A 25,298-nucleotide genomic window follows, 5' to 3' on the forward strand; every position below is an offset into this window, starting at 1 on the left:
ATTAATCTGTAAAACCATGGGACTGCTAAGGGAAGATCAGGGCATGTTGACAGAATGATCAAGGCGGCCTGATGCTGGACCAGTTTCAGAATCTGGAAAGGCCAAACAGAGTGGCTTCAGGCAGAAATTCAAAGAGGCAGGCTGTGACCCCTGAAAACCCTTCCTACTTGGGTTTTCTCCCACAGGGTCAAGAGCAGAATGTGAATACTGGCACACCATCCTCACCTTTCTTTTACAGGGTATATTCTTGGTGGCATTCTATAGTTCACCATGTGAAGTTGGGGTTTGTGAGTTTGGACCCAGGGAGATCCAGACTCTGAACTCACACTCCTTTGGGTATTAGCTCTCTGACATAGACATGGGACTCTACACTGCAGTTTCCCCAATCCATAAAATGCAGCCATTTTATGGCTCTTGTGAGATAAAACTTGTAAAAAGGCAAGCCCAGGTGCTGGAAACAAAGGACAGTGATGGCCAGTCAAACCTACATCTATGCTGCCTTCCATATATCATGTCAAGTGGGAACATTCTAGGAGAGAACTATTTAAATAACTTTAAAATTAAAGAAAGACTAAATATTTTTTTTTAATGTACCAACTATCATAATGCTTAACTGTCAGAATTGTTACAAAGGAGATATTTGTTCTTTTGCCTTATTAGGTCTCCTCATCCTAAACATCAAAGTAGCACAATTTTCTAAGAACAGCAATTGAAGGATATACAACACATACCAATAGCCAGAAAAATACTTTGCTGAATTTATATTGCTCCGAAAAGACCTTGAAATTTGGCTTCCAATGATTAAATGTTTGTGCGTGCTTAAAGTTTATCTATAGTCAGTGATTTAGGGCAACTTTTTATGATGCAATACAGTATTGATTTGTGCAAAATCAAAATAAGATTACTTATCCTTGAAGCAATTGCAATTTAGGACATTTGGTTACTCAGAGTAAAATAGAAAACAACCAAGATGTCCAGAAACACTGCCTGGGGGAAAAGGGCTAAGATAACAGAAGGAAGTCATAACCAACTACAGTACTAATTTTACCTAGATTATCACCGTATTTTTCATGAGGGTAGCACACTTTGGGTTGTCAGAAAATTCCACAAAAGTTGTTTGTCACATGTAATGAGCTGTGCTGTTGGGTACAAAGATGATGTCACACAGGGGAGGGTGCAGAGCAAGAAAATAGGGGAGACAAAATACATTTATCAGTTTTTAACATAGTCACTGAGGGAAGAACCCAAAACTAATGGCTCAGATGTAAAGAAATGAATAAAGAAGGAGAAATAATTGAAAGTAATAGAACTGAATGAAACTTCCAATAGGAGAAGGTTTTTTTGTTTTTGTTTTTGTTTTTTTTTTTTAAATTTATTTGACAGACAGTGATCACAAGTAGGCAGAGAGGCAGGCAGAGAGAGAGGAAGGAAAGCAGGCTCCCCGCTGAGCAGGGAGCCCAGTGCAGGGCTCCATCCCAGGACTCTGGGATCATGACCTGAGCTGAAAGCAGAGGCCTTAACCCTCTGAGCCACCCAGGTGCCCCGAGAAGATTTTTTTAAGTAACCTTTCCTTTAGAAAAAGGAACCACATACTAGATGCTGCAGACAAAATTCACTCTGAGCTCCCTCTAGCATTGACTTAAACCTGTTTTTGATCAACTCTCTTTGTGCCTGAGATAGAGGCTGGGGTTGAACTCTTTCCAAACAGCAGTTGGAAGTGCGGCTGGCTGCAGCAGGCACACTGTGAAGGTGCAGGAGGCTCAGAGATCAGGGTCAGAGGATAGACTTTTATTAAGGTCTGGGCTAAATAACTCATGTAAGCTACAAAACCAGGTAAGTGAAAGATGACTCTTAACTGACTGTGTGATCATTACTCTGAGGCCTGATATTAGTTTGTTTACAGTAATTGGCATGAGAGCTCTACCATCAGTCACTTGATCCAGAAGTCATTGAGAGCTTGGTCAGTAGTTCTGACTATGTATCCATGGACACGTGGAGCAATCTCATCAGAAAATAAGAGCAGCAATCATTAGGGAGTAAGAAAGTAGGGACTCAGGGAGCAGAAAATAATGTAGGCGAAAGAAGAAAACATTGCATTTAAAAATGTCTTTACAACAGTGCCCATTTCTTTGTGTAATAATCTCTATTCACTACCTCACACTGCATTTTCCTTTGTTCTTCTGTGTGAAAGCATTATAATTTGGAACCCCATTCCTTGGAATAGGCAGTAAGGACCAAATGGAGATGTGATTTCTTATTCCTAATTTGCATGGTTCATTTTCTCCAAAAATCCTCATGTACACATTGACCCTCCCCAAAAGTGGCTTTTTTTACTAGGTGAGATACTACTAAGAAATACATTAGGGCTGTGTTCTTTAACATGACACCTCAAATCATACTTTATGATTCTAAATGAATCTATCTGGTGGTTTGTGAATGCTAACAGGAAGATCAAAAATCTGCATTTTCACATATGAAAGGCTATTTTTATTCTTACACCTAAAAGCTCTTTATATCCAGAAGGCATTTAAAAATGTTAAATGAAGAACTTTTTAGGAAGGACAGAAACCTAGCAGAAAAATGCTTTTGTGGTCTGGGTAATCTGTGCTGGAAGGCTGTGTAGAAATAAGTATTATTTTATTGCATTTATATCATGATTGGCCTTAAAATAATTGAAGCCAGTTTAGATAAATGTAAAGCTACAACAAATATTGAAACAGCTTCCTTCACCCAAATTAGGCATTGTGTTTTACAGCAAGTTGAGGGATCACAGAATGATTCTCATTCTTAAAAGTGTGAACTTTTGAAGCAATTCACACTTCATTGTAAGAATAAAGGCAAAAATATGAATACTTTTCTATTAAATCAGAATTTTAAAAGGCATAGTTTTAACCAAAAGTTTAAAATTTAATTCCATTCCTGTTTTCTTTATTTTTTTTTTTTTAAGATTTTATTTATTTATTTGTCAGAGAGAGAGAGAGCAAGAGCGAGCACAGGCAGACAGAGTGGAAGGCAGAGTCAGAGGGAGAAGCAGGCTCCCCGCGGAGCAAGGAGCCCGATGCGGGACTCGATCCCAGGACTCCCAGGACGCTGGGATCATGACCTGAGCCGAAGGCAGCTGCCTAACCAACTGAGCCACCCAGGCGTCCCCATTCCTGTTTTCTCTAAGTAAAAATTCTACCCTGGAAGCAAATATTTTAGTGTTAAGTATGTATAGGAGGGCTACAAAATGAAATTGTGGGCTTCCTATGAGTGGTGACAGATGAACCAACCTATCAGGAAATGAGTTCATATCCTTTCAGGAAAGATGACTGAAGTGACCACTCTTGCCATTTGCTCCATCTTGTTCATGGTTTTTTCCTCATTTCTCTCAGGTCTCTGCCTAAAATGTCCTCTTCAGAGACAGCTCTTCCTGACCCCACATTGAACCTTAGTGTTCATCATATTGCCTATCGCAGTCTAACCTAGATTTCCTTGCGTGTTGTCTGTCCTCTCCATTAAAATGTAGACTTTTTATGAGCAGTAATTTGGTTGAGTTTCACATCCCCTTTGAGGTAGGTGTTTAATAAATATTTGTTGAATGACTAATAAATGAATGAATAAACAAAGGAAAGCATGAAGTAATGATCAGCAATGTTGGGGGCTTTCAGGAAAATGCCTGTGGCTGGGGCAGGAGGAAGTGGAGCAGCTGCAGACAGTTGTCCAGGGGGCTGCCCTGAGGTTTACTGAATGAATGGGGTAGAAAGAGGAATATTGGCTGGCATTCATGTCGGTTGTACTCAGCACAGCCCCTCAGGTTTGTGAACTTCTGTCCCTAGTTCTGAGGCAGTGCTAGGGAGCCTTGGTTACTGTTTTTCTCCATCTGATTTCCTTGTATTTAAAGGGTAGGACTGTGAACATAGAATTTGAAAGGTGGCCTACTTGACATCTGTGGAAATAAGAACTTTTAAGCAGAGGTGCCAAAATTTGAGCAGTGGGCTAAAGCTGAGCCTGGAACACATCTTCCAAAGGTATGCAGCAAGGGAGATAAGGATACCCAGCGGATGCATGGCAGAATGGGAGCAGACAAGAATAAGGTCCCATCCAAATGTGACGTTCTCTTTGTAACTACGTGAGCTGATATACTATACTATATACTGATACTATACAAATACTAGTTGTATTTGCATTCCCTCCCCCAAAGGAGGAGCATCAAGAGAAGGCTCATCCTCCAGAAATGATTTGCTGCTCTAATTTAGGGACAGTGAGAAACCTATGTCCTAGTCATGGAACTTTAGCTTGCCAGGGACACTCGCCCTCCCCAGCCCCCACCACCGGAAGTTTTAGGCTCTTAATCACAAGAGTGATATAGGAACTGAACTCTCTATAAGGACAATATCAAGTGATTCAATGGGGAAAAGTTAATTCTATTAAGTCAAGAAAGTGGCACTAGGCTTCCACTAAAGGAAGGAAAACTGAGAGAAGTGAGTAGTGATCTTCCCCCTTTATAGCAATATGGTTTGATTCTCTTTGGTGAAATCCCCTTGGTGAACTTGCCTTTGATGAAGTTTCATTTTGAAGTGATTACTACTTAGATGCTCTAACTTTTCAATTTGATAAAGCTATGAACATGCTTTATAATATATATTATATAAAATAATATACATTATTTTCCATTGTACCCACCCCATGGTAGAATGTGAGTGTCATAAAGCAAATAGATGGGCCTTTGGGATCTTCTTACTAGAGAAGTCCACATCTGAAATGCATTTGTTTACATTATAAATTTTAGGCAAAATTGTATCATATTTAGATATATATGTGTATTTATTTAAAGATATGTATTTGTTTAAATATATATCTAAATGCATTCCTCCATATATGTGTACATGTATATATAGAGAAAGAGTGAGACACATACTGAGATAGAGCCACACATGCGAGTATACTAAATCATTTTAAGATGTTCAGTGGCAGTAGTTTTTTGTCTAACAGAAGACATAAAGTAGACAAAACCAGTGCCATCCTCATTTTAACCTTACATTTCTTGCATGAACATTGGTCATGAAAATTGCATGTACAGCTTGATGAACATTGGCCATCCTTCCCTTTTGTCTATCACAGCAAGCAGACACCCCCACCTTCTCCTCATAGTTGTGCAGTTTGGACAGTTCTTGAAAATGACAGTTCTTGCAAATAAAAGTTCTAATTGATGTATGTATTAAAGGGGCATGCTAGCAAAGTGATACTTAAAATGAATTAATTTTAACAGTTTTTAAAAAAATATTTAACTTAATAGAATTACCTTTGCCTTCAAGTTCATAAAGCCTTTAAACATACAAATATTTAAATGTTAAAATATAAAGAAAATATTTAATTAAAATATATATTCCCAATCAGCTCTTATGGTGGAATTGACTTTTTATTATAATATGTGTCTAAAAATACCCTTACAGGCCCATGTGTAGATCAGCAGTTGCTAATGTTGAGGCCTATAGTGACAGTTGTCAGTGTGCTTTTTGGTTTTTTGTGTACATTATAGATATATCCATATATATTTGCAGAAAGATTTGTCATGAGAAGAAAATCACCTATAATCATCTACTCTAGTATAATTTAAGCTTTGAAGTCTTCATGATAAAATCTTCTTTAAAATAAATATGGTTTCAAATTAGTATTTTTCTTTTTTGGCACATAACTGAAAAAAAATATTTTATACTATATAATTTGTCACCCAAACCATGTATAATGATTTAAAAATCAGGTGAACATATTCATACACAACAAAAATTCAAATCCTGGGTGCTTGTGTGGCTCAGTCGGTTGAGCATCTGTCTTTGGCTCAGGTTATGATCTCAGGGTCCTGGGATTGAGCCCCATCTTGGCTCCCTGCTCAGCGAAGAGTCTGTCTCTCCCTCCCTCTCTGTCACTCCCACTGCTTGTGCTGTTTCTCTCTCAAATAAAGAAATAAAATTCTTAAAAAATTCAAATCCTAAGTTTTAAAATACTATTTATATAATAAAATAATTTAATGGCCCACATTATTTCTAATTTATCATTAGGAAATACGTGAACTGAACCTCACCATAAATCAGAAATTAACCATTAATTTGCCAAAGAGGTTCAAAAGGAACACAAAATTTTTCATTACCGAAAATGATGCAACCATTTCTTTTTCCAAGAAAAGCACTATGTGAAATAATGAACCATTTCAGAACATATAAATATTATAAAATTACTCAATTTTGTCTCTTCCTATCTGTCTTCATTGACCAACACGGTGCCTGGCATACTGTTAGTGGTCAATAAACCCTAAAAAAAATGAATGAGTATCAGAGTATTCTCTTTGGGGTTCTGTACTTTATGTAAACATTAGTAAAAAGCAAGTAGAAATGCCACCATGTCGATTATAGTGCTACACAGCAGTATAATATAATTATAACATATTTTTCCAAAAACATTTTGAAGCATTGCTTTGCAAATTTATACCTAAGCTTGAGGACAAGTGTGGGAGAAGTGAGGTCTGGGAGATTTCACTTTCAAAAGCTCTAGAAATCAAATAATATAGATAATAAAATAATTAGATTAGAATTTTAAAAATAATGTTTTGACTTTAAAACTTTATTTTTGGAAGGAAAGAAAATTTGCTGTTGCTGGCTTTGGTTATACCTCTGTTTTTTGTATTTGTGGTTGATACGAGTATCTATCATTTTCAAATACAAAAATTTAGTGTTCTGTTATCCAACCTGTGCAATAGACATCACAATAGGCTCAAACATGGAAATAAACAGGAGCTCAGCAAAAACCTAAAGTAATAATAATTTAACCAATAAGAGTGTGCCTGGGTGGCTCAGTAGGTTTAGTGTCTGCTGTCAGCTCAGGTCATGATACCCAGGTCCTGGAACTGAGTCCCTACATCTGGCTCCTTGCTCAGTGAGAAACCTGCTTCTCCCTCTGCTTGATGCTCCCTCTGCTTGTGCTCTTTCTTTTTTTCTTTCTCTCTCCCTCTGATAAATAAATAAAATCTTTCAAAGGAAGAGAGGGAAAGAGTGTTTTTTAATAATCACTTAAATTTCAGTGCTCTGAAATTTAAGGACAGGAGGACATGGATCTCCAGTTCCCCATGGTCTTCATTTCTCCCTACTATCTTAGATAACCAGACTCTTTATATACATTAATGACAGTGAAGTCATTCAAGTTTTCTTGTATCTCAGTCTACAATTGTCAGAAGAATTGTTAGAGTTTAATGCATATTAATTTAAAAGTGCATATTTTTAGTGTTCATAGTAAATACAGGAATCTTTTAAAAGTTGGATAGTTTTTCATAGAAAAACATGAACATACCCATTTATTTGTGTAGTGTCAACAGGCAGTAGAGAGTATGCTCCTTCAAGAGTTTAAGTGACAAGAATTTAATGAAGGGACTGTCCTGAGTGCAGGCAGAGTTTAAGGTGACCACAAGGGGCAGTGAGGTGTTCTCCCACCCCCCCCAGCCCCCCACCCCCCCCCATGACAAACAGCAGGCACCCATTAACACTGAGGCTGGAAGGGGAAAAAGAACAAGGTGTTAACCAGAGCCCAGTGAGGCCTGGAGCTATGAAAGAGACAAAGCCTGAAATGAGCTGTGACTCTAGGAAACCACTGCTACCTCCAGACCCATATACCTAAATTCATTGTCTGCCCACCCTCCAGGCTCCTGCTGGTGCCTCCCACTGACTGAGCCCAACCTGAAGCCAAAGGTCACAGGAGCCTGGGAGACACAGGGCTGAGGTTCAGACCCCCAGGACACACTCAGGGAAAGGCAGAGCTTGGATCTAGGTAGGGGCAGGAAGAGGGGGTCAGACACAATAACAAAGCGGTGACCTGATTTATATGAAATAATGATTGTGCAGGAGAGAATGTTTAGAGTTCTGGTTTAGATTAGATCCAAAGTCTTAGCAAGTACTAAAAACGGGCAGCAAATTTCAAGTTGCTTTTTAAAAAATTTTTAAAAGAAAGTATGGTTATGTACAAATCAATATTAGTTGTAAAGTAAATGGTATTAAAATAGACGTCCAAATCTCTTGACAAGAAAAATTGGAAACAGGAAATACTTTCATTCAGTAATTATAATAAAAGCATACTTTATTTTTAATTTTATTGAATTTTTAATTTTAATTCCAGTTTAGGTAACATATAGTGTTATATTAGTTTCAAGTGTACAGTATAGTGATTCAACAGTTCTATAATAAAAGCATACTTTAAACTGTTTTTAGAGTCAATCAGATTTAAATACTCAAGAGAGGAACTATTGATGGCCGAGCTGTATTCCATTTTGTATATATAGCACATCTTGTTAATCCATTCATCTGTACTACTCAGCCATCAAAAAAAAAGAAAAAAAAAGAAAAAAAAAGAAATCTTGCCATTTGCAATGACATGGATGGAACTAGAGAATATTATGATAAGCAAAATAAGTCAGAGAAAGACAATTGTTATATGATCTCACTGATATGTGGAATTTAAGAAACAAGGCAAGAGGAGAAGAAAGGAAAAAATAAAACAAAATGAAATCAGAGAGGGAGACAAACCATAAGAGACTCTTAATCTTAGGAAACAAGCAGGGTTGCTGGAGGGGAGGGGCTAACTGGAGGAGGGCACCTGATGTAATGAGTACTGTGTATTATAGAAGACTGATGAAGCACTGATCTCTACCTCTGAAACTAATAATACATTATATGTTAATTAATTCAATTTAAATATTAAAAAAGAAAAAGAAGAACTATTTTCCTCTCAATTACTCTGTTTCTTCAGGACAATGCTTACTCATTAGCTTCTTAAATTTATGCTGACTCCTGAGCCATGTTCCACATACATTACAAGTAAATTAGTATTTAGTGAACTAATATTAAACTGGGATTTTTTTTTCTGTGTTCAGAAATTTCCTGGGGGAGGGTGGAAAGCAAGAACCCTAAAATATCATATGAGCAAAAGGAATGAAAAAGAACCATTTGTTTTTGTACTAAGGTGGGCACAGGAATACATTTGATGTTCTCTGGATTAGGTTGCAGGAACTTTTCAGGAATGACTTACCTTCTGCCATGGCTCTAGAAGAGACACCTGTAAATATCTGTGTCTTACTGCTGAGCTTGCTCAGTGGGAGCAGGAGTGCTTGTGAAGGCTGTGGGGCTGACAGGCTAAATGGTTCCCTATCAGGATTGATTATTTAAAGTGCTGAACACCTTGCAAGACAGAGGTGAAAGGGAACTAGAAAAGCATATGCCTGACTGCAGAACTGAAGTTATAGAGAAGGGGAAAGATAAAAAATGATGAAAGAAGGGCACCTGGGTGGCTCAGTGGGTTAAGCCTCTGCCTTCGGCTCAGGTCATGATCTCAGGGTCCTGGGATCAAGCCCTGCATCCAGCTCTATGCTCAGCGGGGAGCCTGCTTCCCCCTCTCTCTGTGCCTGCCTCTCTGCCTACCTGTGATCTCTCTCTGTCAAATAAATCTTTAAAAATAAATGACGAAGAATGAAAAATGGAGAATGAAATTAGAGATGGAATAAAGAATGAAGTAGTGACTGTGAGCACATAAGAGAGAGGAAAGAAGATAAATGAAAAAGAAGGGAGCATTTCTGAGCATCTCTTCTAGCATACAGGATAGTAGTTGGGTATCTTTCTCCCCATCATAGTGATGAAGCTGAGGTTCAGAGAACCTACACTCTTTATCCAAGGTCATAAAACCAGTAAGTGATGGAGCCACTGTTGGCCCTCAATGTGTCTTCCCCTAGTGCCTTTGATTTTCCCAGTGCGTACAAGGAGAGTAAATCCACAGTCCTTTGCAGACATATCCTGGCCAGTAGGCAGCAGTCTGGGCTTAGTTTTCTTTTCTAGATTTCCAATTGTGCCACCAGAAGTTCTGCCATTCTCTGTCTTCCTACTCTTCAGTCTTGCATATTTCAGAGTAAGAATGTCCTGCCAGCGTGTGTACTGCTAACATAGTCCCTTGCCAAACAGGCAAGGAATTTAACTGAAAGATTATTTTTATAATAATTTACAGGAAATTTTGGAATTTAACTTTAATGTCTCCTTTTTTTTTTTTAAACAAAAACCCACTTTACTTTAGACTGTAATTCATTTATAAACTCCTGAAAGACATAAAAATAGACTCTAATAAGGGGAAAAACATACTCAGTTCTTGGGTAGAATGACTCAACAGTTCTTCCTAAGTAAATTTATAAATGCATGCAATCCTAATTTTAAAAAATCAACAAACTATTTTATAGAGTTGGACAAGTTGATACCAACTTTTTTATGAAAATGCAAATATGTAATAAACATTGAAAAAATAAACTACAAGGATATATCAGCTGATGCAGGCATTAAAACATACTATAAAGAATCTAAAGTTACAATAGTAAGATACTAATACTTGAATAGACAAATTGGCCACTGGAATCGCATGTCCAGAGACAGCATTGAGTATATGCAGAAGCTCAGTGAACTCAAATCACTAGAAGAGGGGCGGGTAAAGATGGACTTTCCTTTTCTTTCAAATTTTAGGATTGCTTATTCTAGCTCTGTAAAAAATGTTTTTGGTATTTTGATAGGGATTTCATTAAATGTGTGAATTGCTTTGGGGAATACAGACATTTTAACAATATTGGTTCTTCCAATCCATGAGCATGGAATGTCTTTCCATTTCTTTGTATCATATTTAATTTCTTTGATCAGTGTTTTATAGTTTTCAGAGTACAGGTGTTTCTTTGGTTTGGTTTATACCTGGGTATCTTATTATTTTGGGTACAATTGTAAATGGGATCGATTTCTGGATTTCTCTTTCTGCTGCTTCATTATTGGTGTATAGAAATGCAACAGATTGGGCGCCTGGGTGGCTCAGTGGGTTAGGCCACTGCCTTTGGCTCAGGTCATGATCTCAGGGTCCTGGGATCGAGTCCCGCATCGGGCTCTCTGCTCAGCAGGGAGCCTGCTTCCTCCTCTCTCTCTGCCTGCCTCTCTGCCTGCTTGTGATCTCTCTCTGTCAAATAAATAAATAAAATCTTTAAAAAAAAAAAAAAAAAAGAAATGCAACAGATTTCTCTTATGTTCATCTTGTATCTTCCAACTTTACTGAATTTCTTCATCAGTTCTAGCAGTTTTTTGGTGGAGTCTTGGGGTTTTCAATGTAGAGTACCATGTCCTCTGCAAATATTGAAAATTTTCTTTTTTCCTTGCAGATTTGGATAGCTTTTATTTCTTTAAGTTGTCTAACTGCCCTCTTGATTGTTTCCTGTACTATGTTAAATAAAAGTGGTGAGAGTAAACATCTCGGTCTTATTGAGGGAGGAAAAGAAAAACAAAAGCTTTCTGATGGTCTGTAATGGCATTCATTGGTCTCATTGAAGTTTGCAAACAAACCTAAAACCAATGTGTCCCCTTTAGAGGATAGATTGTAGGAAGGGTCCTAGAAGAACTAGGCAGCAACTTGGTGACTTGACCTTTCTTTGTCATTTGTTTACCTTTGTAGAAGTAAGTGCCTGAGGGACCAAAGACCTTATTATTTCACTTCCATTTCCTGTCACTCCTGCCATTCCTGAATATGGGCAGTATGTAGGAAATCATAACTATTTTCACTAACTCCTCTAAGTGATTCTAGATGTAGTAATATTTTACCCCACATTTAAAAAGACTTGCTGGACATTTTTAGCAGCCTCAGTTAACAGGGGGGCCTGGGTGGCTCAGTGGGTTAAAGCCTCTGCCTTCAGCTCGGGTCATGATCCCAGGGTCCTGGGATCTAGCCCCGAATTAGGCTCTCTGCTCAGCAGGGAGCCTATTTCCTCCTCTCTCTCTGCCTGCCTCTCTGCCTCCTTGTTATTTCTGTCTGTCAAATAAATAAATAAATCTTAAAAAAAAAAAATCAGTTAACATATTGTATTCTTTGTATTTACCCAATTCTTCATAATGTTGTTAAATTATTTCTATCCATTTCAACTTTAATAGAAAAAGCCACTAACAATTTCCCACCATCTTGAACCTCAGGTACTTAAAGACCACTAAAAAGGTCAAGATGCTCTTTTCAGAGGACCTGAACCCTGAGTCAGTTACATATTTAGCATGTGACCCATAATCTTTACTGTGCAGTGTCTAACTTCTTTATGTTTATTAAGAATGAGCTTGGGCTGAGATAACTGGATCTCCACATGCAAAAGAGTAAAGTTGAACCTTTATTTCATACCGTATATAAAAATGAACTCAAAATGGATCAAAAACCTAAATATAAAAGCTAAAATTGTAAAACTCCTAGAAGAAAACATAGGGGGAAATCTTAATGATTTTGGATTTGACAATGGTTTCTCAATATGACACCTAAAATATAACCAACAAAAGAAAATATGAATTGGACTTCATAAATATTAAAAACTTTGTATGTGTGAAAGAACACTGGGAGAGTGTAGGAAGACAACCCACATAATGGGAGAAAATATTGGCAAATCTTATGTTTGATAAAGATCTAGTGTCTATCATACCTGAGCAACTCCTGCAACTCAAAAACAAAAATAGAAACAACCCAATTTTAAAATGAGCAGGACTAGAATTTTCTCCAAAGAAGATAACATGAATGGCCAACAAATACATGAAAAAATATTATTAGTTAGGGAAATTAAGGTCAAAACCACAATGAGGGATGCCTGGGTGGCTCAGTCTATTAAGCGTCTGCCTTTGGCTCAGGTCATGATCCCTGGGTCCTGGGATCAAGTCCTGTGTCAGGCTTCTTGCTCAGTGGGGAGCCTGCTTCTCCCTCTGCCTGCTGCTCCCCCTGCTTGTGTGATCTCTTGCTCTCTTTCTCTCTATGACAATTAAATAAATTAAATCTTAAACACACACACACACACAATGAGAAACAACTTCAAATCCACTACAATGGGTAAATTTTTTTTAAAAAGGAAGATAATGTGTATTGGCAAAGATGTGGAAAAATAGTAACACCCATACATTGTGGTAAGAATGTAAGATGGTACAGCCACCATGGGAGACATTTTTGTGGTTCCTCAATAAGTTAAACATAAAATTAAGTGATCTAGCAGTTCTACTCCTAGGCATATACTCAAAAGAACTGAAAATCAAGTGTTCAAATAAAAATTTACAAGAATCATCATAGCAGCACTATTCACAATTGCCAAAAGTGGAAATCTTAATGTTCATTAACAGATGAATGGACAAACAAAATGTGATATATCTATACAATGGAATGTTGTTTAGTCATAAATAAGAATGAATACTGATTCATGCCAGACGCAAAAATACACTGTATGATTCCATTTATATGAAATGTTCAGAACAGGCAAATCCATACAGACAGAAAGCAGATTAATGGTTTCCAGGAACTGGGGATGATGGGGAGTAACTGCTTAATGGCCACGGGGTTTCCTTTTGATGAAAATGTTATGGAATTAAATAGTGTTGATGGTTGCACAACATTGTAAATGTCACTGAATTGTACACTTCAAGATGGTGAATTTTCTAGTATGTGTTTTTTACCACAATATAAATAAACCTCAGAAGAATGATTATGAGTAAGGGGCATAGGGAGTCTAAGAGCAGGTAGCAGGGATGGGGACTGGACACAAGGGATTTTCAAAGGGTTAAGGTGAAGACTTTTAAATCCAAGTTCCCCCACTGTTTGTGAGCATGTGTTGACATGCTGCCTCTTTTATTCAAGGCACTTTCTGGTCACTTCTGGTTCTAGAGACAACTCTACTTGCTCATCTTTCTACATACAGATAGGGGTGGCTGCTTTCCTCCTTTCTTCACTACCTGCTTTTTATTTTGGGTCCTTGTTGCTGCAAGACTCACTACAGGGCAGACACTGTACTCTCTTGCTTGCCTCAGAACATTAAGCCCTTCCTATTTCAAGATGTTGGTACAGCTTTCACCTCAAAGAAACAGATGAGAGGACATAGGAATGACAGATTGTTGGGAGTTATAGAGGTTTAAACAATTTCAAAAAGTTCTCACAATAATTATTTGCTGTTTTAATTTTTATATATTTGAAAAAGCATGTATTGAGTACCCATTATTTTTTGTTGTAGAAATAAGCCTATCACAGCCCATGCTGGTTTATAGACAAATTACTATAAATTTAGTGGCTTAAAACACAGATTACTACTGGACATCAGAAGTCTGACACAGTCTAAAAACTAGGTGTCTGGCAAGGCTACATTCCTTTCTGAGACTCTGGGGGAGAATCTGTTTCCTAGCATTTTCCAGTTTCTAGAGGTCATCTGCATTCCTTGGCTGGTTCTCTTTCTCCATCTTAAAAGCCAGCAACATCACCCCTCTCACTTTTTTTTTTTTTTTAAAGATTTTACTTATTTATTTGACAGAGATCACAAGTAGGTGGAGAGGCAAGCAGAGAGAGAGGAGGAAGTGGGCTCCCTGCTGAGCAGAGAGATTTATTTCATTTATTTTTGAGAGAGAGAGAAGGAAGTGGAGGTAGGGGCAGAAGGAGAGGGAGAGTCAAGAGAAAATGCTCAAGCAGACTCCCTACTGAGCATGGAGGGCTTGATCCCAGGACCCTGAGATCATGACCTGAGCAGAAACCATGAGTCAGCCCCTTAACCAACTGAGACACTCGGTTAAAAAAAAAAAAAATGAACTCCAGGGGCACCTGGGTAGTTCAGCCAAGTGGCCAACTCTTCATCTCATCTCAGATCTCCATCTCAGTGTCCTGAGTTCAAACCCTGCATTGGGCTTCATGCTAGGCGTACAGCCTATTTAAAAAAATTTTTTTAAACTCTAATATACTTAACATAGTGTTATATTAGTTTTAGGTATACAATATAGTGATTCAACAATGTTAGTTTTATGTGTAAAACAATGTTAGTTTTAGGTGTACAATATAGTGATTCAACAATTCTATACATTACTCAATGCTCATCATAAGGGTATCTTAATCCCTTTCACCTAATTCACCCATCCCCACCACCACCCCTCTGGTAACCCTCAATTTTTTCTCTATAGTTAAGAGCCTTTTTTGTTGTGGTTTCTCTTTTTTTGTCTTTGCTTATTTGTTTTGTTTCTTAAATTACACATATGAGTGAAGTCATACGGTATTTATATCTCTTTTTTCTCTTTACTTAACACTTTCAAGAATTTGTGTGTTTAGACTGGGTTCACATGGATAATCAAGGATAATTTTCCCATCTCCAGGTCTGCTCCCTTAATCATATCTGCAAGGTCCATTTTGCCACATTAGGTTACATATTCACAAGTTCCAGGATTAGGCTATGGACATCTTTAGGGGGCCAGTGTTCTGCCTACCATATATATCCATATCCATACAAACATTTGGTTATTGCAGCATAATGCAGCCTCTTCCCACTAAACTAGATGAGAAGTTCCTTGAATACAGAGCCTGTACCTCATACATTTCTGGGTCCTGCTTAGCATATAGCACATTATTTTGTGTGTATTAAATAACTATATTTTTCTGGTTCATAACTGTCATTTCCTTAACAGCAAACTCTAACAACAGACATACAGGTCAAAGGATGGCGTTCATGTATTTTTTAAATCTTTAGTTTGTTGCCTATACACAGTGAACAGTGAAAAAGGTACCTGACTCATCTTTACATGGACTATATCTGCTTTGCCTACACAGCAGTAGAGCACAGCATGGACCTCTGGAATCTTCTTTCATTCTTGCTGCTTTCCACTTCCAATTGCCATCCTGTTGTTTAACATTGAAATGCTTTACTGGCCACTCAGGTGATATAAAATTAGTTTAGGTATGCCATCTAATGGGATTTTAAGGAAGTATTCATTTTTTACTGAGTGATACTTAGTTTACTGAGTATAGCCATCTGTCTACAATCCTCAGTAACAGATGAAACAAAGCAACGGGAAACTGAAGTTTGCTAATGATTTGAAAATATCATTATAACTAGTAGTGTGAATCCTTTCCAGCTCAACTTGAACCAAAGTTGTTCATAAAAAAAAACTTTCTGATTTGAAGCTTTTTATGGATTTTTATTAATCAGACTCCTATGACTGATTTAATTTCATGGCTAACTTACTTAAATTGAAAAAGTTATTTGGTTCCATCTTCAATATGCATTATATTAAATCCCTGCCGATTATTAATTATAATTATGTAGCATCATAGAAAAAGAAAAGGCAGAGGTCTCAAGCTAGGTTGTGCATCACTGTCCCCGGGAGAGCTTAGAACAATAACAACATGCCTGACCATGAAGAGATCTAACTGGTCTGAATGGGACTAAAATCCCAAGGCTCCCAGGTGAATAGAATGTAAAGCCAGCTAGGAACCTGAACGTAGCTGAATATCTAATTTGGGTCCTTTTCCCTGAATGAAAATAGGAACCCAATAATATGGGATTATTGAGTTATGATTTCTTTTTTTACCAAAAAAATAAAAATAAAAAGTAGAACTAAGAAAAAGCCATTGGGGAAAGGATTCTAGTCATTAGGTTTTTCTTTACTATAAGTTTTGCTTTATTCTAATTACCCCTTTGGTTGAGATGCCCTGTTTTGGAAAGGAGCCAAAAGATATACTTTCATGAGCTGAAGGCATTAGTATATATGGTGTTTCAACTGGGATTTTAAAAAATCTTTTAAAGAAGTCGCAAAAGCATGTAATCTTCTATTCCAGTGGCTCATTCCTTACATTTGCTGAGTCCTTCTCAGTCCCAGGAGCTCTGGGATATGAGATCAATTCCAGGTCAGCTTTAGCAGTCTGGGTTCATTCAACATGTAGGATGGAACATACCTATCAGTAGCTTCAGGGGTATTGTGATCATTGGTGCTCATTTTATTATGCCTCAAAACTTATAAATATATTCTTCAGTATGTATCAAATGTTTTGTGATATTTCCACCTGATCTTCCAAAATTTCCACAGATTATTTTTCTCTCTAGGCTGTTCTAGTTAGGATCAGAACTTAAGTAGCTTTAGGGTTGGAAAGCTGCTTCAGCCATGTTGATCTATATCTTCTTTGTCATCTTTTGTTAAAATTTGAAGATAAATAATAAGGTTTATCCCGATCAACAAGGAAAAACTAATCTTCTTAGCCAAACACATGTTGGGAGAATCAATCTGTGTGGGCCAGGAGCAACCGGTACTTTTTACTGGGTGAGCCAAGGATACAGGCTCTGACTGCTGTTTACATGGGCCATTTCTCAGAATTATGTTTGCAGTAAGGAACCTGAGAGATGAAGTAACATGTCTCACCTAAGAGCAACCTAGATGACCACTCATGGCTAAAGTAGTAGATAATGAACATACACTCAGGCTGCTTGAAGTGTTGTATCAAGTCTTCCACCAGTATCTGTGAAACAGCAAAGGACTAAATTGTTAACCTGCCAGTTGGGTAAAATCACAGAGCCTGCCAGTTTGAGTAACAAGGAAGAGTTACTGACAGAGACATGGCATTCTGAAAGCCAAAGGACATTCTGAAAGGGACCTCATTGGTTGGGTTATTAGATATGAAAAGACTCTGAGATCTGGTAGGAAATAGTCTCACCCAGATGGTGGTAAGAATGGGAAGGAATAGGAAGGTCTCTCACTGTCTAGTAGGTTAAATGGCGCTGAACAACAAAAGGTAGAATTCAAATAAGCTGCCCCCGGGGGTGCTGTGATTGTGGCCTGTTGTCCTGCGGAGTGGGAGAGGGAAAGACTGTTACCCAGAAGATGGGGTGCAAGTCCCACAGCCCTGCCCAAAGGCCTGGCAGTGTGGCTGTAGCTGAAGGGAGGCCCTTTGAAATGGAGAAGAAATGCAAAGCCTTGCTTACTGGCCCTCAGCTACTCTCTCCTCCCAACTTAGTTGCTTTAGGGAGGAAGGATAGGTGTGCTGAAGAACTTCATTCAGAGAGGAGAGGGGAGGAATTCAAATGTTTATAGCCCTGTTGGATACAGGTGCTCAAGTACACTTGGTCCTATGTGGGGAGGGTGAACTCAGCACCAGGATGGCTTTAAGAGCTGAGGGTGCAAGGCCGAGCAATGACCCAGTAGAGGCTAAAGAATGAGGGCCCTGAAACCAGTGCCCTCCAGCAACCAGGGGTGTGCCGGGGAGGAAGCAGCATCAATTCTGGAATGAGGAGCCAAAGGGCAAAAGGCTGTCCTTGTCCCTTTGCATTCCCCATCATCTGCAGCTGTGAGACAGCTTCGGAGATAACCTCAGCTAGGACAACTGTTTAACCGCTGTGTTAAATTCTTTGGTCTGTGTTCCCATAGAGGGAAAAAAAGCATTGGAATTCAACTGATAAGAGTTTGAGCAACATTTGCAGTAAGAAAGGGAAATGAAAGTGACCCTTGAGCCGATTCAGGATACTGCAGTTATGTCCCCTGCATATAAATGTATAATGAAATTGATGTGTTACTTGCTTATATTGTAAATATTCATAGTAATAAGGAGACATTCTCTCATTCAGGGATTCCCTGACCCCTTCCAGGTGGTCTATTAGAAACAATATAGAGTCCCAAGGAGAAAAAGAGAAAATCACAGCCAATCACCATCTGCAAATACAGGCACCAAATACCTGTAGTTTCTGGGGCTGCTACAACAAAGCACACCACAAATTAGGTGGCTTAACAACAGAAATTTATTGTCTCCATTCCAGAGGCTAGAAGTCCAAAATTAAGGTGTCAGCAGGGCTGGTTCCTTTCCAGGGCTGTGTCAGGATCTGTTCCACACCTCTCTCCTTGCCTCATAAATAGCTGCCTCATAGCCCCACAGCATTCTCTCTGTAGGCATGCCTCTGTGTCCATAGCTCCCCATTTTATGAGGACAGCAGTCCTATATTGGATTAGCGCTCATCCTAATGACTTCATTTTAACTTGACTGACTCTGTAAAGACTCTCTCTCCAAATATATCATTCTGAGATAGCAGGGGTTAGGCCTTTAACTTAATTAAGAATAGTGGGAAGGACACACAGTTCAACCCACAGCATACTCCTTTCAAAAAGGGGAGGCAGCTATTGGCTACAACTGAGCTCTTGTTAAAAATGAATATCTGACCCATGGAGTCTTGTGGCTTTCCAGCCTCAACCCCATCTTGGGGTGGGTCAACTAGGACATGACAATTATAAGGAAAGGGCCTGTTTGCTGGTCAAATAAAGACATATTTGAGGGTATGACTGGCCTGGCCCTACTGTCAACTCAGTTTTGCATAAAGGAGTAGCAGCTGCCCCTTTGGGAAAATCTTCATCTCCTACTCTGCCACATGAAGTAGAGCTACTGGCTTAATAGGACCCTTGGATCCACAGAGATTCTCCCACATGCATGGGCCTGGATTACCTTTGGTTCAGCTAAGCTGAAAACTGACGGTGCCGATAGTGCTCCTGCTCGTTTGAACTCAGCACTAGCTATAGTGGTCACTGCGATCAGTGGACCGAAATCAAGGCTGTTATCAAAGCTGAGGGGCAGGTTGTTGGGAGGGGTAACTGTACAAGAATGTCCCCACACATTCTTGCTGAGTAGGCCAAGAATGCAAGGCCCAGACTGTTCTTCACAGGCCATTTGTCTGGGATGTGTTTACAGTGAATGACCTTCAGGGATAAGGTCAAGTCCTCCCCCAACTCTTCCGGCTCACTAACCACTATAAAAGCAGTAGATTCCCCAAGCCCAGTGTTCCTCAAATGTGCCATACACCCACTGAGTGCACAGCACCCATTTAAGTCCATCTTAATCACCTCTGTGAGACTTGAGGGACATAGGGATATGCCCACCAACCTCTTGATCGTGTTGCTCATGTGCTAGGAGTAATGAAGTCCTTTGTCTCAGACGGAAGTATCTCCTGTATTCTGCCAGCGTCCAGGAAACAGCAACAGGCTAATTAACAAGCTTAGGTGGGGTACAATCCCAGGCCTTCACTTATTCTGACTTCACTGATGTAAAAGTCTGTAGTTTCCAAAGGCCTTGGATAAGGGTTCTCTGGGTGTATGACATTCTTGGCTGGCGTGTATGCCTAATGTTTGGTCCTCCCCTATGTCATTCTGCTCTGTTACAACACTTCAGTTCCCAATCTTTAAATTGTTCCATTCTCCCAAAAGAAATCATTATCCTGCAGAAGACACTCTTCATAGCAATAATAACAGTAGCAACAACTAATACTTTTAAAGTGAGAGACACTGTCCTAAAGACTTGAGGCATTGTTCTGTACTCTATACATTGTATACATTGTTCTGTATACTCTCTGTACACTACCATTATTACTCTTCAAAACAGCCCTCTGAAGCGGATACTGTCATCTCCAGTTGACAGACTAGTAAGGCCCACAACATACTGTCAGCGAGGAGTAGAGATGGGATTCAAACCTAGTTAGTCTGCCTTTAGTCCTTACTATTAATCATTTGTCATACTGCCTCACAGTAGGATCTTTTACTCCCAGGGCCATAATGAACCCCAAAGGTCAAGAGATCTTCATTTGAAATCTTAGGAAAATAATTTTAGTCAAACTTTTAACACTTAACTATGACATCCAACAATTTAAAATCCTTTTTGACAACTGATATTAGGCAATCAGACAATCACCTACTTTGCTTTGATCTTTTCTATCTAGCCTATGTATAAACCCAGTGTCAAGTTTTTACCCTGTATATTAATTTCCTATTGTCGCTATAACAAATTATCAACGTTAGTGGCTTAAAACAACATAAATTTATTATCTTATAGTTCTGCAGTCAGAAATCCAAAGTGCGTGGCTGGTGAGATTGTATTCCTTCTCTCAGCTCTAGGAGAGAATCCACACCCTTTCCTTTTCCAGCTCCAAGAGGCTATCTGAATTCCTTTGCCCTTCCTTAGCCAACAGTGTATACATCTTCAAACCTTTCTTTCACTCTGACTTTGACCCTCCTGCCACCCTGTATCCTTTATAAGGACCTTTGTGATTACCTTGAGCCCATCCAGATAATCTAGAATAACCCAGGATCTTCCCTATCAAAAACTCCTTAACTTAATCACATTGCAAAGTACCTTTTGCTATGTAAGGCAAGGTGTTCACAGAGGATTAGGTTGCAGATATGTGGTGAGGGGAGCAGCCTCATTCTACCTGCCCTATACTCTAAGCAGGTATGTCTTACTTCAGGATGGAGATTTTTAAAAAGTATCTGGATTGGAGATCTAAACACACCCATTCACCAGATAATTAATAGTGCATTTCATCTTGATCCTAAGGATAGAGCCCCAAGAATATTTTACCTTTTTTTTAAATTTTTTTTATTTATTCATTTGACAGACAGAGATCACAAGTAGGCAGAGAGGGAGGCAGAGAGAGAGGAAGGGAAGCAGGCTCCCTGCTGAGCAGAGAGCCCTACGAGGGGCTCCATCCCAGGACCCTGGGGTCACGACCTGAGCCAAAGGCAGAAGCTTAACCCACTGAGCCACCCAGGCGCCCCAATATTTTACCTTTTGAGGTCAAAGAGAACAGTACTTCTGGAGTACATGTCGCAGAAACTTTAACCACTGTAACAACATAAAAGCTTAATTATTTGAAAATGTACCTGGAGTCGAGCATTCATAAGCATAAACTCCTGTTGGTTTTTCATGTTTTCACTCATGGATTTTGAAAATATAAATCCCATCTTGACCTAAAATGTGAAAAAGCAAAGAGGCGTAAAACAATATAGTTCATGTATATCCTCATATGCTCTGCTTTGAGCTACTGTAAGCTTATAACAATGTAAAAAGAAAAAAAAAAAAGATTTCCTGGGAACATGGTGTAGATTATAGTTCTTGCTTCTAACTAGCTGTCTGATCTTTGGCAAATATAACCAGCCTGCTCAACATTTGCTCACCTAAGACCAGGGGACTAAACTTAGACAAATTCCAAAATCTTCTCCTGCCCTATAGCCATACAGCTCCATGTTTCTGATTTTTCTTCCCACTGTAAATCTTGAAGAACTGAATGCTTACAAACAAACAAAGAGACCACTCTTTTCTGTGAGCGACAGGGTGGACACCATCCATTCTCTGACGTCCTGTATTGGATGACAGAAACTTTGCTTCTGAGAAGGGGTGATTCAGAAGATGCATTGTACTCCTTGAAGAGAGATTTCTCTGTGCTCCTTGAATTTGTGTTTTAGGGAGTTTTAGGTGTCTCAAGGTCACTATGTCAGTACTCTTGCTGTAATCCCTACCTCTCTCCTACAGTACCCCTTATTCTGTCACACACTGCCAATATCGCTTAGCTTTCCTCTTCTGGCTTCACCTTTGTTCTCTTCAGGCTACTGCCGAAGTTTCTCAAGAGGGGAAGAACAAAATGATACTTAAATGTCCTGAGAAAAGCAATTTTTAAATGAATACATGGCATTGCCTGTCTTATTTATCTTACTCAAGAAGTTCTTGGGGCACCTGGGTGGCTCAGTGGGTTAAGCCTCTGGCCTTTGGCTCAGGTCATGAGCTCAGGGTCCTGGGATCAAGCACTGCATGGGGCTCTCTGCTCAGCGGCGAGCCTGCTTCCTCTTCTCTCTCTGCCTGCCTCTCTGCCTACTTGTGATCTCTGTTAAATAAATAAAATCTTAAAAGAAAAAAAAAGTTCTTAAGTGAGCCATCACTTCTAGGGGGCCCAAATTTCAATTTTTTGTTCTTAATCCAATTGGATAGTTACAGAAGGCTTTCAGTTAGTTGTTAATTTTACTTTCAGAAGACTGCAAAACTCAGGGATGTTACAACTGCTCTATGTCCAGTAATATTGCTGGTTTTCTTTGGTAAGCTACTCAGAAGGGTTGTGAACCTTAGGTCTGAGTAGTCAGTCTCAATGCTTTCTACCCCACATTCACATTCTTCTGTGAGAAACCCAGCAGAGCTTCTATTTTTCCCTATCATCAGGAAGTAGTAGCTTCTGGTTAACTGAGGAGAAGATACTGGGGGCGGGAGGGCATTTCATGCCAGGCAGGTAGAATGTGTTATCCTTGCTACTCTGGCTCCATGTGAGTGGGAACTGCAAGCCATCCTTCAGTGTCTTCCCTGTATTATGGCCAAGGTTGCATCTTCGAAAGATAGGAACCTCTGAGCCAGAGTCAGCCTCAATGATGGACACAGGAAACTAAACTGTACAGAACAGGCAGGTCATGAGGTTTCCCTGTCCCTCTGCCACTCCCCCACTCCATCCTCTCTGTCCAGAGAGTTAGAGGCCACCCCATGAGGACAGGGAGACCTTACAGAAGTTCTTTCCTTTCTGCAGACTTTAACACACAGCACCCCCCCCCACACACACACACACATGTCAGCTGACTCCAACAGCAGACCAGAACTTGCTTGAAGGAAGGAGCAATGTTTTCCATCTGGGCAGTCCCCATAACGTCTTTTTCCCATAAATGTTTGCATAGTGTATGACTGGTACAAGAGAAACCTAGCTCAGGTCACTTTCCATTCCTTTTTTTTTTTTTTTTTTTTTCTGTACATAGGAGTAGATGATTGAATTTTTCCATATGTTGTAAACATTATAAAGGAAACAACTGTCCTCTATTCCTACTCCTACACATACACACCATATATCACAGAACTATGTCTCTTGTAGAGCTCCTGTTTATAAAGGGGTGGGACCTCTCCTGAAGTGGAGAGATGGTCCTCATGTCAGCCCTCTAGGGAAGAGAAACTATCTGGAAGCTTAGGGTGTAGACTTACCTGGTTTTGGACCTTGGTTTCTTGGGTCTGGATGGTATTTTGGATGTGTTAGAGAACACTCCCAAGAGTTAAAGGTAGAATCCAAGCAGGTTGAAGAACTTCCCTGTTTTCCTCAACAGAAGCCACACCTGAAAGTGAGTGTACAACACCTTGTGAACTATGCGCTGGGGTTCAGTATTGTCAATTTCCCTCTCCATTCACATCCTAACAAAGCCATTTTCCAAAGTCTAGGAGGTTCCTTAGGACGCCCAGAATACTCTCAGCTTTCTCTCTATGAAATCAAGCAAGAGTGATCTTGTAATAGGGATAATTTTGAATTCACTCAATTGAATAAGGTTAAGTCCTTCAAAAATCCCAATACTTTATCATTGGTGACAAATGTTCCACTATTTACAACTAAGATACCAGTATGTCTCAGAGGGCTTAGAGTGCTGATTTGGTCTCTTCTGCCTTCATTTTTCCTTTGCTTATTCCTGAGACCTTAGAAAGGGCTCTTCAATGCTCCAGCCCCTTTCCTCCGTGCCAGAGTTTACAATGGGAAGGGCTATTTCTGAGGAGTGCAGGGGCAGCAAGCTCCAGGCAGCCTTCCTCCAGTCACCCTGGGAATGAGGATTTGATTTTACTTATTGAAAAAGAGAGAGAGAGAGAGAGAGAGAGAGAGATACGTTCATGACCCATGACCTCTTGTCATCCACATGTCTGTGCTGATTCATTTCCTGATCAAATAACACAGTACACACATTTATGACTGGTGGCATAATTTCATTGGGTTTCTGGTCTTTTTTACATTCCATTCAATCTGGGCCACTTCCCCAAAGTATTCCAGCTCAGAACCACCCCACAGCTTCCGGGAGGTTTTCCCTAGTGTAGACCCATTGTTGTAACTCGGGGATTTCCTGCAGTCCTGAGATTATTTCCGTTAATAATGCCCTACCTACTTCCCCCAACTGCGTTTCATCGATAGGGGAGGGGCCAGGAGTCCTTCCCAGCGGTCTTCGAAAGTGAGGCTGGAGATGCAGGTCAGCCCTGGGGGCGGGAGGGGAGCCAGCTGGAGGTGCGCCCGAGGAGGGGGCCAGCGCGGCCTGGCGGCCCGGCCTCCCCACCCCAGCTCTCGGAATGCCGGCTGTGCGACCCGCGCTCACTCACTGGGCAGCAGGTGGCGGAGGTGCGCAGAGACCGTACTCGCTGCAGAGGCCTGCAGACCCCGGGGGTCCCGTGGATCGTGACCGGACCGGGACTCGCCGGGCGAAGCCTCGGGCGGGACTAGACGGCCTTGACAGTGACGCCGAAGCTCGGCCAATCAGGGCAGCGCTTGCTTCCTTAAAGGGGCCGCTCGCCGGACTGAGGCCTGGTGTGTGCTTTGCGGCCAGGCGGGCGGGGGGACTGCAGAGGCAGATTCAAACCAACAGCGGCTCAGCTGTCAGATTTCGAGGGGACGAAGAGGAAGCAGGATGAAAATCTCACATAACGGCCTCACGGGGGTCCCTGAGTTACCCGAGCATGTGAGAAATGCATGCTCCCCGGCCGAGCTGAGCCATCTCACTGTTACTCTCCAGAAAGGGTGTCAGCCACCCCTGCTGTGTCTGTTTCCCAGAAGAGAATGTGTCTCTTGAGAGGTTGTCCCTTAAACGTAAAATCCAATGCAAACATTTTTTTAAAAATTGAAGTAGAGTTGATACACAATGTTACTTTAGTGTCGA

The 25,298-nt window shown here is 40.0% G+C and overlaps 1 protein-coding gene across 7 annotated transcripts in view; it reads right to left on the bottom strand.

Moving 5' to 3' along the window:
• Positions 1-24,870, bottom strand: part of PLGRKT (plasminogen receptor with a C-terminal lysine) — a 75,118-nt gene extending 50,248 nt beyond the window's left edge. For 3 of the 7 annotated variants that reach the window (XM_059141964.1, XM_059141966.1, XM_059141971.1), the window contains exons 1-3: positions 24,533-24,669; positions 23,599-23,726; positions 21,474-21,560 (exon numbers count right to left, since the gene is read on the bottom strand). In XM_059141964.1, the coding sequence (XP_058997947.1) occupies positions 21,474-21,554 (81 nt within the window). In that variant the 5' untranslated portion in view covers positions 21,555-21,560; positions 23,599-23,726; positions 24,533-24,669. Of the gene's footprint in view, positions 1-21,473; positions 21,561-23,598; positions 23,727-24,532; positions 24,670-24,744 lie in introns of those variants that run through there. The other 4 variants (XM_059141968.1, XM_059141970.1, XM_059141967.1 and 1 more) reach the window with 2 other exon arrangements.
• Between the last annotated feature and the right edge of the window lie 428 nt (positions 24,871-25,298).

Source organism: Mustela lutreola, chromosome 12, assembly GCF_030435805.1.
Source record: "Mustela lutreola isolate mMusLut2 chromosome 12, mMusLut2.pri, whole genome shotgun sequence".
Taxonomy (NCBI): Eukaryota; Metazoa; Chordata; class Mammalia; order Carnivora; family Mustelidae; genus Mustela; species Mustela lutreola.